Source organism: Aotus nancymaae, unplaced genomic scaffold (assembly GCF_030222135.1).
Source record: "Aotus nancymaae isolate 86718 unplaced genomic scaffold, 86718_ANA_hifiasm-v0.15.2.pri h1tg000008l, whole genome shotgun sequence".
NCBI lineage: Eukaryota > Metazoa > Chordata > Mammalia > Primates > Aotidae > Aotus > Aotus nancymaae.
This window is the reverse complement of record NW_026988419.1, coordinates 49,919,836-49,938,221: the sequence shown is the minus strand read 5'-3', so window position 1 is coordinate 49,938,221 and position 18,386 is coordinate 49,919,836. Positions and strand designations below refer to the sequence as shown.

At 35.8% G+C, this 18,386-nt stretch overlaps 1 protein-coding gene across 1 annotated transcript in view; it reads left to right on the top strand.

Moving 5' to 3' along the window:
• The first annotated feature begins 392 nt into the window (after positions 1-392).
• The window catches only part of DNAJC10 (DnaJ heat shock protein family (Hsp40) member C10), a 49,236-nt gene continuing 31,242 nt past the window's right edge, over positions 393-18,386 (top strand). Inside the window, exons 1-8 of the mRNA XM_012468612.3 lie at positions 393-721; positions 2,395-2,557; positions 4,588-4,638; positions 14,012-14,094; positions 14,299-14,430; positions 15,504-15,597; positions 16,674-16,751; positions 18,193-18,236. Of these exons, the coding sequence (XP_012324035.2) occupies positions 518-721; positions 2,395-2,557; positions 4,588-4,638; positions 14,012-14,094; positions 14,299-14,430; positions 15,504-15,597; positions 16,674-16,751; positions 18,193-18,236 (849 nt within the window). The 5' untranslated portion in view covers positions 393-517. The remainder of the gene's footprint in view (positions 722-2,394; positions 2,558-4,587; positions 4,639-14,011; positions 14,095-14,298; positions 14,431-15,503; positions 15,598-16,673; positions 16,752-18,192; positions 18,237-18,386) is intronic.

Genomic DNA, 18,386 nt, shown 5'->3' with positions numbered 1-18,386 from the left:
TAGGAGGTAGAGAAGTAGCTGAAAGGAAGAGGTATAAAAGGCAACGCTAAAACTGGGTAGACAGAGGAAAGGTATATAGCTTATTGCCACCTTTATGTTCTGATGCTCCTCAGGTCTTTTCTCAATGTTTAAATTGCTGAGTGTGTGTATTCTAGCTAGCTACTAACACTCATGACCTTGTATCTGCTATCTTCAGTGATTTCACCAATCTAGCTACATGGATGTAAGAAACTGAAAAATAGAGCGTGGGGCATTCACACCGATTTGCCATTTAAAGGAAATTGTATTGCTGACGATGTTCTTTGATAAATAAATTGTGCTATTATTGTTTAGTTCAAAATGTATTTTAACTGCCTGCTTTCCTTTCTTAGATTAACATTTTTGGGAACAAATTTGTGATGCTTGATTCACCCTTGAAGTTATGTGGACAGAAGTTCTTAAATTTGCATATTACATCAACTGGAACCAGCATTGAATCTTAATGTTCACTTAAATCAGAACTTGCATAAGAAAGAGAATGGGAGTCTGGTTAAATCAAGATGACTATATCAGAGACTTGAAAAGGATCATTCTCTGTTTTCTGATAGTGTATATGGCCCTTTTAGTGGGCACAGATCAGGATTTTTACAGTTTGCTTGGAGTATCCAAAACTGCAAGCAGTAGAGAAATAAGACAAGCTTTCAAGAAGTTGGCATTGAAGTTGCATCCTGATAAAAACCCGGTAGGTAAACATTTGTTTTCAAAATATTTGGTTGTATTTTTGGTACATTTTGATATTTGCTTAAATTGTTTTAAATTATCAAATGCTTAAGAATAATTATATGTCAAAATTATAATTCAACTTATATGCTAGAAACAAAAACAGCAAAATGTTCTGGTTTATTTAGAATCCTGTGAAGGAATGTCAGTTGCAAAAATTTCAGTTCCCTCTTAATTTGTAAATGAATTTCTAACAATTGTATTAAAGACGTTAACCCGCAAACAAACTATAATATCTGTGAAATAGTTGAAGTAGTTTTCTTAGTAAAATAGGTTAAGATCAAGTATTTTAGAACAGTAACAAAAAAATATTTCTTTAAAACTCAGGGTATGACTTGCTAAAAATGTAAATAATAGCTAATAATAGCATGTTTTAACTTTCACTGTTTTCCCATGCACAAGTCCACAAACCAGAGTTAGAAAGTTTTGTAAATACTTGAGAGCAGCTGAATATAATTTCAGTCATAAATATTTGTATATCCAATAATGTAAATCTTTCAAAACTAAATTCATTTTAATTTTTATGGTTTTTAAAATTGATTTGATTATTTGTTAATGAGATTTAGTGTTCATCTTTAACAAGGAGAAATCATAGTATAATTTTTTCTAAGTAGAAGTTTTAAAATAGGATTATTTTATTTCAGTGCATAAAGCTGAGCAAGAGAGACAATACTTCTTTAAAACATTTGTTTAGTGGACTATCTTTTCTTGAGATCTGCATTCTATTTAAGACTTTTATTTGTTTAAAGTTTCCATATGAAAGATGGTAGATCTTCTGCCACCCAAGTATTATTTAAATGAAAGCATCCTTCAGGAACACATTTTATGAAACACAATAACAAGGAAGAAACATTTCCAATCCAATTTTGGATTGTTTTGTTTTGTTTTGCTGAGAATGGGTCTCACTGTCTTGCCCAGACTGGAGTGCAGTGACACCATCTTGGATCTCTGCAACTTCCACCTCCCTAACTCAAGCGATTCCCCTGCCTCCACCTCCTGAGTAGCTGGGATCACAGGCTGGGATCACAGGCATGCATCACTACTGCCCAGCTAATTTTTTTTATTTTTAGTAGAAACAGCTTCACCATGTTGGCCAGGCTGGTCTCGAACTCCTAACCTCAAATGATCCACCCTCCTTGGCTTCCCAAAGTGCTGGGATCAGTTTTGGGTTATTTTCTGATACCAGTTTTTATGTAATTATCTGATAGATTGGAGCACATCCTTTTTTCAATTAATAAGTTGATTTTGCCACAAATAGAAAAATAACCTACAAATTTATTGATTTGTAATTGTTATAGTAGTGATAAGTATTTATGAAATTAAGGTTTCAACAGGCTTAAAACTCAGCTGCATTTTTTAGGAAGAATAACTTACATCATCTGGTAACATCTGTCAACCTTTTGAAGAGTCAATTATTTCATTGCTTTTCTTACTCTTTTTTTTTTTTTAATATTACTTTCTTAGAAAATATTTCATTTCAACCCATGGTAACTCATGTCATGTTATATCACCCCTCCTAATGTTGGTATGTGGTCTCCCAGAAATTACTAGATTAATTAAACCTATGTATATGTTCTGAAGAAACTTAGATTGTGTATCTGAAATAATTGTATTATATCTAATATTTTTTAACAGAATAACCCAAATGCACATGGTGATTTTTTAAAAATAAATAGAGCATATGAAGTACTCAAAGACGAAGATCTACGGAAAAAGTATGACAAATATGGAGAAAAGGGACTTGAGGATAATCAAGGTGGCCAGTATGAAAGCTGGAACTATTATCGTTATGATTTTGGTAAGGTAATACAGTATTACTTATGAAATGTTTTTTATCTGAGTAAAAGAAAAGCAAATTTTGTCTCACCACTTAGCTTATATATTTAATATGTATCACTTTGACTTTCTTTTTTTAATTTACCATGGGAGTGAAATTTAAAAGGCAAGTCGGTATACAGAGGTGATCTATACAGAGATGAAGTTGTATTGGTCAAATCTTATTAATACTTTTAAAATAAGGATTGCTGTTTAATAAAAAAATATGCATTCATGGACTCTATAATGATGACATTTCATTTAACAACTGACTGTATGTAGGACACTGGTCCCTTGAAATTATAATACCATATTTTTACTGTACCTTTTATATGTTGAGTTACAAAGATACATACCATTGTGTTACAATTGCCTGCAGTATTCAGCAGTAACAGGCTGTACAGGTTTGTACCATAGGTGTGTAGTAAGTTATACTATCTAGGTTTGTGTAAGTACACTCTGATGTTTTTGCAATAACAAAATTCCCTAAAAACACATTTCTCAGAATGTGTTGCCATCAATAAAATGCATGACTATATATTTGCATTAGAAGTAGTTAAATATTTCTTTCAGTATTTTTTAGGTATTGAATAATACTAATTTCACTATATTTTAGAACATCATATTTTCCAAGAAAGGCTAAATTTTCCTTTAAGTTTAATAATGATCTCTTCAACAGAAACGCTTTCCTTCTCTTATGGAACCCTTATTGATGTTTTAAGGTGTGTTGGCCTTCCGTTGACATTAAGGTCCGTACCCCGAAACATTACCAATAAAGGTTTCATATGAGAAGGAAGGACGAAAGGTGATTTTTTCTAAAATATGAAGGAAAAAATAAGGTGTAAGGAGGAAACAAGGTAAAGGAACCAAGGAGGAGAGACAGTAAGCACACAGGTATCAAGGCAGGAAGGTATGTTCAGAGACCCAGTATTTCTCCTAGTCATTAATTATTAGCCTCACATGCAAGCTAAGAATTGAATATGCTTCTGTATTAGACTAAGTAAAGTATTTTAAATTCATATCAGGAGGATTTGCTTCTCAAGACTCATTTTCTTTTCAAAATAGTATTTTCAAGTGTATTCCCTAAACCTTGATAGTCTATATCAGCTGTTAGCAGATTGCATTTCATAGACCAAATCTGGCTTGCCATTTGCTTTTATAAATAAAGTTTTATTACAATGCAGTTGCGTTCACTTGTTTACATAATATATATGACTTCTTTCTCACTTTGAGATCAGAGTCAAGAAGTTGTGACAGAAATCATTTATCTCACAAAGCCTAATACATTTACTGATGGTCTCTACAGAAAAAGTTTGCTGACCCCAGGTCCCTATGCATCATTAATATTATTTGAATATTTTATATAGTAATGAGAAATTTTCTAGTTAATTTTAATTATTAGGGTAAAAAGTTACATTTACTACTTTTTTACTATAATTTTATACTATAATTTGTGTCTGCCTCTGCAAAATATTTTAAGCCGTTTAGCAGTAGAAGATACTCTAAGGTGATAGCCATGTGTTAAAAACCATATAATCTGAAAATTGAATGAGGTCTATGGTCTAGTTAACAGTGTACCACTCTCAGTTTCCTGGTTTTTGATATTGTACTATAGCTATATAACATGTCACCATTAGAGGAAAGTAAGTGAAAAGTGCACAAAGAGTCTATATTTTTGCACCTTCCTGAATCCATAATTATTTTTAAATAAAAAGTTTAAAAAAAAATAGAAATTTTTTATGGAGGTGAAATTATTTGAATATTAGGAACTCCCACATACACACCTATTAGAGTCCATATCAGAATTCTAGTCTCTTTAGATCACTCTAAAGATACTGATAGTCTTATTTACATTTTTTTCACTTTAATTGTTGCATATTCTCCAAGTTTGAGATTTAAAATAGTAGTTTGATTTTTTTGATGACTAAAACGAGTAATCTATTTTTATGTGGCAATTTATTTTCATGGTGAAGTTTTGATTTTTTTAAAATTTTTATGTACTTTTATAATTAGGTATTTATGATGATGATCCTGAAATCATAACACTGGAAAGAAGAGAATTTGGTAAGTTGTGGACGTAAGATTTTATAAAACCAATACAAGTCCAATCTCATCTAAAACTCTTGTTGCCATTTTGGTGTTTTAGTCATGAAGTCCTTGCCCATGCCTATGTCCTGAATGGTATTGCCTAGGTGTTCTTCTAGGGTTTTCATGGTGTTAGGTCTTATGTTTACATCTTTAATCGGTCGGGAGTTAATTTTTGCATAAGGTGTAAGGAAGGGATCCAGTTTCAGTTTTCTGCATATGGCTAGCCATTTTTCCCAACAACATTTCTTAAATAGGAAATCCTTTCCCCATTGCTTGTTTTTATCAGGTTTGTCAAAGATCAGATGGTTGTAGATGTGCGGCATTATTTCTGAGGCCTCTGTTCTGTTCCATTGGTCTATATCTCTGTTTTGGTACTAGTACCATGCTGTTTTGATTATTGCAGCCTTGTAGTATAGTTTAAAGCCAGGTAGTGTGATGCCTCCAGCTTTGTTTTTTTAGTTTAGGATTGTCTTGGCTATGCCGGCTCTTTTCTGGTTCCATGTGGAATTTAAAGTGTTTTTTTCCAATTCTGTGAGGAAAATCAATGGTAGCTTGATGGGGATAGCATTGAATCTATAAATTACTTTAGGCAGTATGGCCATTTTCCTGATACTGATTCTTCCTAACCATGAGCATGGAATGTTTTTCCATTTGTTTGTGTCCTCTCTTATTTCTTTGAGCAGTGGTTTGGAGTTCTCCTTGAAGAGGTCCTTCACATCCCTTGTTAGTTGTATTCCTACATATTTTATTCTCTTTGTAGCAATTGTGAATGGGAGTTCACTCATGATTTGACTCTCTGTTTGTCTATTATTGGTGTATAGGAATGCTTGTGATTTTTACACATCGATTTTGAATCCTGAGATTTTGCTGAATTTGCTTATCAGCTTAAGTTTTTGGGCTGAGCCTATGGGGTCTTCTAAATATACAGTCATGTCATCTGCAAATATAGACAATTTGACTTCCTCTTTTCCTAATTGAATACCCTTTATTTCTTTCTCTTGCCTGATTGCCTTGACCAGAACTTCAAATACTATGTTGAATAGGGTGGTGAGGAAGGGCATCCTTGTCTTGTGCCAGTTTTCAAAGGGAATGCTTCCAGTTTTTGCTCATTCAATATTATATTGACTGTGGGTTTGTCATAAACAGCTCTTATTATTTTTAGATACTTTCCATCAATACGTAGTTTATTAAGTTTTTAGCATAAAGGGCTGTTGAATTTTGTTGAAGGCCTTCTCTGCATCTATTGAGATAATCATAGATGTTTTTGTCTTTGATTCTGTTTATGCAATGGATTACATTTATAGATAAACATATGTCAAACCAGCCTTGCATCCCGGGGATGAAACCGACTTGATTGTGATGGGTAAGGTTTTTGATGCACTGTTGGATTTGGTTTACCAGTATTTTATTGAGGATTTTCACATCAATGTTCATCATGGATATTGGCCTGAAATTTTCTTTTTTAGTCGTGTCTCTACCAGGTTTTGGTATCAGGATGATGTTGTTCTCATAAAATGAGTTAGGGAGGATTCCCTCTTTTTGTATTGTTTGGAATAGTTTCAGAAGGAATGGTACAAGCTCTTCTTTGTACCTCTGGTAAAATTTGGCTGTGAACCCATCTGGTCCTAGACTTTTTTTTTGGTTGGTAGGCTATTTGCTGCCTCAATTTCAGACCTTGTTATTGGTCTATTCAGGGATTCAGCTTCTTCCTCGTTTAGTCTTGGGAGGATGTAAGTGTCCAGGAATTTATCCATTTCTTCTGTATTTACTAGTTTTTTGCATAGAGGTGTTTGTAGTATTCTCTAATAAAGTTTATATTTCTGTGGGATAGGTAGTGATGTCCCCTTTATCTTTTTTTATTTCATCTATTTGATTGTTCTCTCTTTTCTACTTTATTAGTCTGGCTAGTGATCTATTTTGTTGATCTTTTCAAAAGACCAGCTCCTGGATTCATTGTTTTCTTTTTTCTGAAGGTTTTTTTGTGTCTCTCTCCTTCAGTTCTGCTCTGATCTTAATTATTTCTTGTCTTCTGCTAGCTTTTGAATTTGTTTGATCTTGATCCTCTAGTTCTTTTAATCTTGACATTAGGATGTCAATTTTAGATCTTTCCTCACTTCTCATGTGGGCATTTAGTGCTATAAATTTCCCTCTAGACACTGCTTTAAATGTGTCCCAGAGATTTTGGTAAATTGTGTCTTCGTTCTCATTGGTTTCGAAGAACATCTTTATTTCTGCCTTCATTTCATTATTTATCCAGTAGTCATTCAGGAGCAGGTCGTTCAGTTTCCATGTAGTTGTTCAATTTGAGTGAGTTTCTTAATCCTGAGTTCTAATTAGATTACACTGTGTTCTGAGAGACTGTTATGATTTCTGTTCTTTTGCATTTGCTGAGAAGTGGTTTACTTCCAGTTTTGTGGTCAGTTTTAGAATAAGTGTGATGTGATGCTGAGAAGAATGTATATTCTGTGGTTTTGGGTTTGAGAGTTCTATAGATGTCTATTAGGTCCACTTGGTCCAGATCTGAGTTCAAGTCCTGGATATCCTTGTTAATTTTCTGTTTCATTGATCTGTTTAATATTGATAGTGGAGTTTTAAAGTCTCCCACTGTTATTGTGTGGGAGTCTAAGTCTCTTTGTAGGTCATTAAGAACTTGTTTTATGTATCAGGTGCTCCTGTGTTGTGTGCATATATATTTAGCATAGTTAGCTCTTCTTGTTGCATTGATCCCTTTATCATTGTGTAATGCCGTTTTTGGTCTCTTTTGATCTTTGTTGGTTTAAAGTCTGTTTTATCAGAGACTAGGATTCCAACCCCTGCTTTTGTTTTGCTCTCTATTTGCTTGGTAAATCTTCCTCCATCCTTTTATTTTGAACTGATGTGTATCTTTGCACGTGAGATGGGTCTCCTGAATATAGCACACCGAATGGGTCTTGACTGTTTATCCAATTTGCCCATCTGTGTCTTTTGATTGGGGCATTTAGTCCATTTGCATTTAAGGTTAACGTTGTTATGTGTGAATTTGATCCTGCCATTTTGATGCTAGCTGGTTGTTTTGCCTGTTAGTTGATGTTGTTTTTTCATAGTGTCGATGGTCTTTACAATTTGGTATGTTTTTGCAGTGGCTGGTACTGGTTGTTCCTTTCCATGTGCTTCCTTCAGAAGCTCTTATAAGGGAGGCCTGGTGGTGAGAAAATCTCTCAGCAGTTGCTTGTCCATAAAGGATTTTATTTCTCCTTTGATTTTGAAGCTTAGTTTGGCTGGATATGAAATTCTGGGTTGAAAGTTCTTTTCTTTAAAGGTGTTGAATATTGGCCTCCACTCTCTTTTGGCTTGTGGGGTTTCTGCAGAGATACCCACTGTGAGTCTGATGGGCTTCCCTTTGTGGTTAACCCAACCTTTCTCTCTGGTTGCCCTTAGTTTTCTATCATTTCAACCCTGGTGAATCTGATGATTTTGTATCTTGGGGTTGCTCTTCTTGAGGAATATCTTTGTGGTGTTCTCTGTGTTTCCTGGATTTGAGTGTTGGCCTCTCTTGCTAGGTTGGGGAAGTTCTGCATAATTTCCTGAAGAGTGTTTTCTAACTTGGTTTCATTCTCCCCATTACTTTCAGGTATACCGATCAAACATAGATTTGGTCTTTTCATGTAATCCCATATTTCTTGAAGGATTTGTTCATTTCTTTTCATTCTTTCTTCTCTAATCTTGCCTTCTTGCTTCATTTCATTGAGTTGATCTTCAATCTCTGATATCCTTTCTTCTGCTTGATCGATTTGGCTATTGAAACTTGTGTATACTTCGTGAAGTTCTTGTGCTGTGTTTTTCAGCTCCATCAAGTCATTTATGTTCTTCTCTATGCTGGTTATTGTAGTTAGCATTTCATTTAACCTTTTTTCAAGGTTCTTAGCTTCCTTGCGTTGGGTTAGAACATGCTCCTTTAGCTCAGAGAAGTTTGTTATTACTCACCTTCTGAAGTCTACTTCTCTCAATTCGTCACACTCATTCTTCATCCAGTTTTGTTACCTTGCTGGTGAAAAGTTGTGATGCCTTGGAGGAGAAGAGGCATTCTGGTTTTTGGTTAATTCAGCCTTTTTTACACTGGTTTCTTCACATCATCATGGATTTATTTACCTTTGGTCTTTGAAGTTGGTGACCTTTGGATTGGGTCTCTTGAGTGGATGTCCTTTCTGTTGATGTTAAAACTATTTCTTTCTGTTTGTTGATTTTCCTTCTAATAGTCAGACCCCTCTACTGAAGGTCTGCTGGAATTTTGCTGGTACTTCACTCCACACCCTGCTTGCCTGGGAATCACTAGTGGGGGCTCAGAACGGCAAAGATTGTTGTCTGTTCTTTCCTCTGGTAGCTTCATCCCAGAGGTGTACTTGCCAGATGCCAGCCAGAGCTCTCCTGTATGAGGTGTCTATGAGCCCCTGCTGGGAGGTGTCTCCCTGTCAGGATACACGGGGGTCAGGGAGCCACTTGAGGAGGCAGTCTGTCCCTTATCTGAGCTCAAGCACTGTGCTAGGAGATCCGTTGCTCCCTTCAGAGCTGCCTGGCAGAGACGCTGAAGTCTGCTGAAGCTGAACCCACAACTGCCCCTTTTCCCAGGTGCTCTGTCCCGGGAAGGTGAGGGCTTTATTTATAAATCCCTGACGGGCTGCTGCCTTTTTTCAGAGATGCCCTGCCCAGCAAGAAAAAAGACTGGTGACAGTCTGCCTGCAAAGGCCTTGCTGAGCTGCCACGGGCTCTGCCTAGTTGCTCTGTAAACTTCCTAGGACTTTGTTTACACAGCGAGGTTAAAACCGCCTACTCGAGCCTCAGCAATTGGGGATGCCCCTCCCCTCACTGAGCTTGAATGTCCCAGGTCGAGCTCAGACTGCTGTGCTGGCTGCAAGAATTTCAAACCAGTGGATCTTAGCTTGCTGGTCTTCATGGGGATGGGACCCGCCAAGCCAGATCACTTGGCTCCCTGGCTTCAGCCCCCTTTTTCAGGGGAGTGAACGGTTATATATCGCTGGTGTTCCACATGCCACTGGGATATGAGAAGAAAAACCTGCTGCAGCTAAAACAGCCTCCCAGTTTTGTGCTGGAAACCCAGGGTGCTGGTGTTGTAGACGTCGGAGGGAATCTCCTGGTCTGTGGGTTTTGAAGACCATGGGAAAAGCTCAGTATCTGAGCCAGAGTGCCAGAGTGTCAGGGAAAGTCCCTAATGGCTTCCCTTGGCTAGGAGAGGGAGTTCTCTGGTCTCTTGTACCTCCCAGGTGAGGCAGTGCCCCACCCTGCTTCAGCTTGCCCTCCTTGGGCTGCACCCACTGTCTAGCCATTCCCAGTGAGATGAACTTGGTATCTCAGTTGGAAATGCGGAGATCTCCCCTTTTCTACATAGCTCTCACTGGAAACTCTGCACCGGAGCTGTTCCTATTTGGCCATCTTGGCAGAAATCCCCTTTTCTTTATAAATTGAAGGTTTTTAGCAACCCTGCATCAAGCAAGTTTATCAGCTCAACATGTTTTCAATAGCATATTTTCACTTTATGTCTCTGTGTCACATTTTGGTATCAAACTTTTTCATTATTATTCTATCTGTAATCATGATCTGCTCTCAGTGATCTTTGTTACTATTGTAATTGTTTTGGAGTACCACCGACTGTGCCCATAGGATGGCAGGCTTAATTTTTGTGTGTATTCTGACTACTCCTTCTTCCTTCTCCTTCTCTCCCTCTTCTTGGGCCTCCCTACTCCCTGACATACAACATTACTGAAATTAAGCCAATTATTAACTACATTGGCTCCTAAGTGTTCAAGTGGAAGTGATGCATGTCTCTCATTTTAAATCAAAAGCTAGAAGTGATTAAGCTTAGCGAGGGAGGCATATCAAAATCCAGGATAGGCTTAAAAGGTAGGCCTCTTTTTCTAGTTAAATTGTAAATGCAAAGGAAAAGTTCTTCATAGAAAGTAAACATGCTACTCCAGTGAACACACTAATGATAAGAACACAAAACAGCTATATTGCTAACATGGAGAATGTCTTAGTGGTCTGGGTAGATCAAATAATCCACAACATCCCCTTAAGCAAAAGCCTAACCAGAGAAAGGCCCTGATTCTTTTCAATTTTAGGAAGGCTGAGAGAGATGGGAAAGCTGCAGAAAAAAAATTTGAAGCTAAAAGAGATTGGTTCACGAGGTTTAAGGAAAACAGCCATTTCCTTAACGTCAAAGTACAAGATGAAGCAGCAAGTGCTGACATAGAAGCTGCAGCAAGTTTTCCAGAAGATCTAGCTAAGATCAGCGATGAAGGTGGCTACACTAAACAACAAATTCTTAATGTAAATGAGACAGCCTTCTATTGGATAAAGATGCTAGCTAGGACTTTCATAGCTAGAGAGAAGTCAATGCCAAGCTTTGATGGATGGGCTGACTCTTGTTAGGGACCAGTGAAGCTGGTGACCTTAGGTTGAAACCAGTGTTCATTTTAGAAAAAGTCTTAGGGCCCTTAAGAATTAGGCTAAATCTACTCTATAAATGTAACAAGGCCTGGATGACAGCACATTATTTTATGAGTATTTTAAGCTTTCTGTTGAGACCTGCTCCTCAGGGAAAAAGATTCCTTTGAAAATATTAGTGCTCATTGACAATGAACCTTGTTATCCAAGAGCTCTGATACAGATGTAAAGGAGAATAATGTTTTTTTCATGCCTGCTAACACAAATCTATTCTGTAGCCCATAAATCAAGGAGTAATTTAGACTTTCAAGTCATATTATTTAAGAAATATATTTCATAAGACTCTACCTGCCATAAGTGGTGATTCCTCTGATGGATCCAGGCAAAGTAAATTGGAAACCTTCTGGAAAAGAGTCACCATTCTGTGTCATTAAGAACATCTGTGATTCATGGAAGGCAGTCAGAATATCAGTGCTTCATGAGTTGGGAAGAAGTTTATTCCAACCTTCATGGATGACTTTAAGGGGTTCAAGCCTTCAGTAGAGGAAGTAACTGCAGATGTAATAGAAACAGCAAAAGAACTAGAATTAGAAGTGGAGCCTGATTATGTGACTGAATTGCTGCAATCTCATTATTAAATAGGGTGGTGAGGAGTTGCTTCTTATGAATGAGCAGAGAAAGTGGTTTCCTGAGATGGAAGCTACTCCTGGTGAAGATCCTGTAAACAATGTTGACATGACAACAAAGGATTTAGAATATTACATGAACTTGGTTGATAAAGCAGCAGTAGGGTTTGAGTCCAATATTGACTCCAGTTTTGAAAGAAGTTTTGTGGGTCAAATGCTATCAAACAGCATTACATACTTCAGAGAAAATCTTTTAGGAAAGTAAACATCAATCAATGTGGCAAACATCATTGTCGTCTTATTTTAAGAAATTGCCACAGCCACCCCAGCTTTACACAACCACCACCGTGATCAGTCAGCATGCATCAACATCATGACATGTATGACTTGCTGAAAGGTTCAAATGACTGTTAGTGTTAGCATTTTCTACCAATAATGTTATTTTTTGTTCCTTGGTTTGTTTGGGTTTTTTTTTTTAACAGATAGGGTCTCACTCTGTCACCCCAACTGGAGAGTGCAGCAACAGGATCATAGCTCACCACAGCCTCAAACTTCTGGGCTCAAGCGATCCTGCCACCTCAGTCTCCCAACTAGCCGAAACTGCAGGCATGTGCCACCATTCCCAGCTATATTTGTAGAGACAGGGTCTTGCTGTGTTGCCCAGGCTGGACTCAAATTTGTGGGCTCAAGTGATCCTCCTGCCTCAGCCTCCCAAAGTGCTGGGATGACAAGCATGAGCCACTGTGTCCAGCCTATTTTTTAATTAAGGTGTATACTTTTTTTTTTTAGACATAATGTTATTACACACTTAATAGACTATAGTATGGTGTAAATACAACTTTTATATGCACTGGAAAACCAAAAAAATTGTGTGACTCCTTTATAGTGATACTTGCTATGTTGTGATTTGGAACCAAACCCTTAATATTTTGAGGTATGCCTGGTACCAGGGTAGGAGACAGTTTTAACTAAAAGGAAGGTTTTGTGTCAAATACCATTCAGATTTGTTTTATAGCATACTTTTATTTAAAACTTATAAAGGGTAATACCTTGTGTAATTATTGCTTATTTTTATATATAAATTATTACTTGTTTATAGCTAATAATATAATTCTTTATTTCATTAAAGTTTACATTAATTCTGTTAATATTTTTACCTGAATTTGTACTGGTTTGTGGTCTAAACCAATATGGCAATTTTTTCGACCACCTCTGTAGAATAGTCTATTTGTCAGACTTTGAAAACATTGCCAAAGAACAGCCAATAGTCCTGAATTATACACTTTGCCTGTAATGTGCAGATTAACTATTTTCCCATAGGTCTGCCTTATACTTGAAATGTAGGTGAATGCTGACTCCTGCACCTGTTTCTAATTAGCCTGAATTAGTTGCACCATATTTAGAATACCATATGTGATTTAATGTCTTACTGTAATTTCTGAAATTTTTATTTTAAAATAACTAATAACTAATTATAACATGGAATTACATGGAAATCCTTCAACCAAAAGCAAATTACCTTTGCCTTTTTTATCTTGAATGTGAAAGCACATTTTTACAGTGCTAAATTCTTTAAGTGAGTAAAATTTGTTTACTTGCATCAGGTCATTTTACAGATAATATAAATAGGTAGATATTGTATGTTGTTCAGATCTATAATTTTAGCAAAGATGTATTAATGTTTTGAATTGTTAGAAAAACCTCAGCCTTTTCAAACAAAATGATTTTCCAAGGTAAATGTCTTATTTAGGGCTTAGATTAAATTTAATCCCCACTATATTATGTAGGTCTCTTATTTGATTCTTTCAGAGTTTAAAGTAGCTATTAGAATTGTCTAAACATACTTAACCTATGCTGCATATAATAGAAGAGCTTAAATCTCTGTCACTCTCACTGTTTCTCTTGTTTATTTCCCTTATCCACACAAACTCTTATGTGAGGTTTGGCTGCTGTATCTTATGCCGTCACTTTTTACAACTTTATGGCCATATTTATCTTGCAGTTTGAGTCTGCTTTTTTTCAAGTATGGGCGTAGGAGAGTTTTTAAAAAAGTTATTGTTGGTTTGACATTTGAAATATTTCTTTTTGTGGAAAACTTTTTTTAAATTTTTTTAGAATGTCATTTATGTAGAAGATATAGAAAAAAATTACACAGAAAATCAGAAAGACAATATGAAAATTTTATGACTTTTTAAAATTCTGATCTCCACAAAAAGTTTTTTACTAAGATATGCATGAACCTTTAGTAAATAATTCTAAGTTGTTTCTATTTTATGTATTTTTAGATGCTGCTGTTAATTCTGGAGAACTATGGTTTGTAAACTTTTACTCTCCAGGCTGTTCACACTGCCATGATTTAGCTCCCACAGTATGTATTTTTCACATTCTTATTACTAGTTTTATTTCTAATTGATCTGCAATTTGTATGTTAGAATTTTTTCTATAAATAGTAGTTATCAAAAATAATTACAAATACTTTCAAATGTCTGGTTTAAAAATGTATAGCTTGGAGTGTGTTCAAGAGAAGAAAAGTAATCTTATCAGAGAAATATGTTTTCTTTTTCTCTCATAGTGGAGAGACTTTGCTAAAGAAGTGGATGGGTTACTTCGAATTGGAGCTGTTAACTGTGGCGATGATAGAATGCTTTGCCGAATGAAGGGCGTCAACAGCTATCCCAGCCTCTTTATTTTTCGGTCTGGAATGGTAAGGGATAAAGTTAGCGTTTTTTGAAATTTGTGAAACATTATGACAAATTAAATACCAGAGAAAATACAGTATGTGAAAATTATAGAACATTTTAAGTCTTGTTTTAGGTGCCATCTAACTAGGCTTTCATAATTATAAACATTTTGGATTATGAATATTTTTAAACATCGTTACTTTGGTTTATTTGGTTTTTTTTTTTTTGGGACAGAGTCTCTGTTGCCCAGGCTGGATGGAGTGCAAAGGCGCAATCTCGGCTCACTGCAACCTCCGCCTCCTGGGTTCAAGTAATTCTCCTGCCTCAGCTTCCTGAGTACCAGAGACTACAGGCGCCCTCTACTATGCCTGGCTAATTTTTGTATTTTTTTTTTTTTTTTTTTTTTTTTGAGACGGAGTTTCGCTCTTGATACCCAGGCTGGAGTGCAATGGCGCGATCTCGGCTCACCGCAACCTCCGCCTCCTGGGTTCAGGCAATTCTCCTGCCTCAACCTCCTGAGTAGCTGGGATTACAGGCACGCGCCACCGTGCCCAGCTAATTTTTTGTATTTTTAATAGAGACGGGGTTTCGCCATGTTGACCAGGCTAGTCTTGAACTCCTGACCTCAGGTGATCTGCCTGCCTCGGCCTCCCAAAGTGCTGGGATTACAGCCATGAGCCACGGTGCTCGGCCAAACACCATTACTTTGACTTTGCTGTATTTTAAAATTCAATGTTTGCCAATTTCAGTTTCTGTCTTAAGGAACATAATTTATACAATATATATATTGTATTTGGTAGTTTACAAAGTATTTTACAGGTATTGTCTCATTGAATGTAAAACTGTGATAATCTTTTTTTTCTTAGTTTCCAGTGATGAAACTGAAACTATTATAAATATTATTGTTAAAATGTCTTCCATAGAATCTGTACTGTCAAGATTATCAGGATATCATTTGGAAGTACATTATGCTATTGAGAAACAGAACTTTGCTGCATTATTCAAAATGATGTAAACTCAAACTCTTTGGTATTATTTTTACTGAGTTTTAAAAAGAAAAAGTAAAAGATGTTTCTCTTCTTACAAAAACCAATAGGCCCCAGTGAAATATCATGGAGACAGATCAAAGGAGAGTTTAGTGAGTTTTGCAATGCAGCATGTTAGAAGTACAGTGACAGAACTTTGGACAGGTAATTTTATTTTCTTAATTTGCTTGGTTTCCAGGATATTTTGAAATTAGTATTTTGTTTTAATGACAATGTTAACAGTTTGGTCATGAAATTTTAAAGTGTCTTTTCCATGTTTCTTAGAAGAGAATTGTGTCATTTACTCTGAACTTTGCTGAATTTAACAAATTAGTTAAATTTGTACAGAAACTTAAACTATTGAGATGTGGGAAATGGATATGAGATGGGGCTAGGGTAAAAAGACATCTCTCAAAGTGCAACAAAATATTTAGTAATATGAGTGTTTTATTGCTTTTTTAAGTATGCTATATCAGGCAGTAGATTCAGACCAGTAAATTCTGTTTAATTTTAAAGTTTAAAAATGCTTCTAGTCTTAGGCTTTTAATTCATTAACTGCCTTTAGGCAGATTAAACTATCCATGAAATGATAGTATTTGTGGCTCAAGAAGTTAATTTTATTCACTAAGTAAAGTTGTGTCAGAAACGATTAAATAGTAAGGTTGCAGTAGTAAAATATATAATCCCTGCCATCAGTGACTTCATTAATGAGAAAGACATTGTAAACAATTAAAATGCAATGTAGTGATTATTATTATAGAGCTTAAGGAAGCATAAAATATATAAAACAACCCAGTTGGGGAACAGAAAAAGAGTTAGAAAATACTTGTTGAAAGAAGTCATATCCAATCTGTCATGAAGATGGATAGGAAGCCCTAAGAAATCACTGTGTTTAGGGAACTGACAATACTTCATGAATCTGACAAAAAGATGGATAATTGGGTCAAGTGGCATGGGGAGAAATGTACCTGGCTAAATAAGTAGACAAAGCTCAGGTTGCAAGATGCCTCACTTGCCAATTTGAGGTTTTTTCTTAATGAAGTAGTGAATTTCGGTTTTCTATGATGAAAAAATTGGAGAGCCATTGAAGGAGTTTGTCATATTCAAGAGTATCTTTGGAAAGATAACTGGTAAAACTCAGAGTGGATTAGAAGAGGGTGAGATTAGAAAGGAAAGATGACTTAGAAGACTGTTTCCATTAGTAAAGGATTATTAGGTGATTTTTTTTTTTTTTTTTTAAGGAAATTTTGTTAACTCCATACAAACTGCTTTTGCTGCTGGTATTGGCTGGCTGATCACATTTTGTTCGAAAGGAGGAGGTAATTTTATTTTTTTTATTTTGTTACAATGAAGAGAACATGACATTTAAATTTTAGGTGACAGTTTTAAGTATGCTGCTATAATAGATTATTAAGTACTTGAAACTATAATTTATGCCCAAGATTAGGTTTTTTTACTTAATGAATATTTGCCTTTTTCATTGTTTTACACATAAAAGGTTATTGTTTATTTTTAATGTATTCTTTATGTTCTTATGTTCAGTCGACCAGTTGTTCAGCTTAAATAGCCTCATGGTAAATTGTACCTTCAGGTAGCCACAGATGTTATTTGATAGTTTGCAAAAATAACTAGTTGTTTACAGCTCTAACCTCTCCTAAAATAATAATTTTTTGGAAATACGGACTTTGCTTCGTGCTTATATATATCTCTCAAAGATGTATAGATTTCCCTCATACAACTATATATTTGAAGATGACAGCTTCTAGGAACCTTTCCTTGAATAAATTAAGTTGAAAATTCAGTACTCTGCATAGCAGGCCACAAACTATAAACTGTATTCAAACAATGTGGTTAGTTAAAAATTGGTCCAAGATAACAAAATATTATAACTCATTGATATATTTTCATGTGTTTAATCCCAACATGAGTCTTTTCCCCACATTTCATCTCTCAGCCTTCATGTTGTTATATTGAAAAGATATTGCCCTGTAATTAAAATCAACCCATTATCCCATCCTGTAAGGCCTATGCCAGGAAGACACTGCCTTGCAGCAAAATGTTAGCCTTGAACTTAACTAATCACCAAGGGATTTTTTCTCATTTTGGCCTATTGCCCAAATTTCTATTCATCCACGTATGAACAAAACTTCTTACACTCTCTAAGATTCTTTTACTTCTCACCTCAGGTAAATTCCTCCTCCCTATCTTAATAGGTTCTGTGATGCTACAGCTCTCTTTCTTCTGAATCTTCTCTCATTGCATTCTAGTGTTCATACTTACAGAACTTTCATAAAAATAGCAAGGGTGCTATTAAGATTTTATTGTATTTTGAGGATCCTTTACATACTTTTATCAAATATCTGTTACATTTTATATTCCCCCAATTATGAGATCTCTTGGATAAAAGGGAGTGTTGATAGGAGGAGAGATTGAGAGTATCAGCCTAAAGAGAGAAAATTACTCTTTTTCTCTGTAGCTAGACATCCTAGAAATTAAACGGGGAGGAGAGAGGAAAGAGAGAGAGAGAGAGAGAGTGAGAGAGAGAGAGAGTGAGAGAGAGAGAGAGAGAGCGTGTGTGTGTGCGTGCGCGCGCGTGTGTGTGTGTCTGTCTGTGTAGAAGGATTTCCATGTCTATCAGTAGAGTTCAGCCCAATTAATTGCCTTTGAATGAGCATGGTAATTTGGGGTAAAGGCAAATGCAAGTATTTTCATTAGGCTTAATAAAGGTAAAACTGCCTCATAAGGTTTTTTTGTCCCCAGATTGTTTGACTTCACAGACACGACTCAGGCTTAGTGGCATGTTGGTAAGCATCAATCATTTTGTAAAACTCTTTCACCATGTAAAGAAACACATTGGGAAATTGGTTTTAAATATTTTCTTCCCTTGTTTCTTGAGCATTTAACTCACCTATTTGTAATCTTATTTTCTGATGACTGTATTTCTATCCATGTAT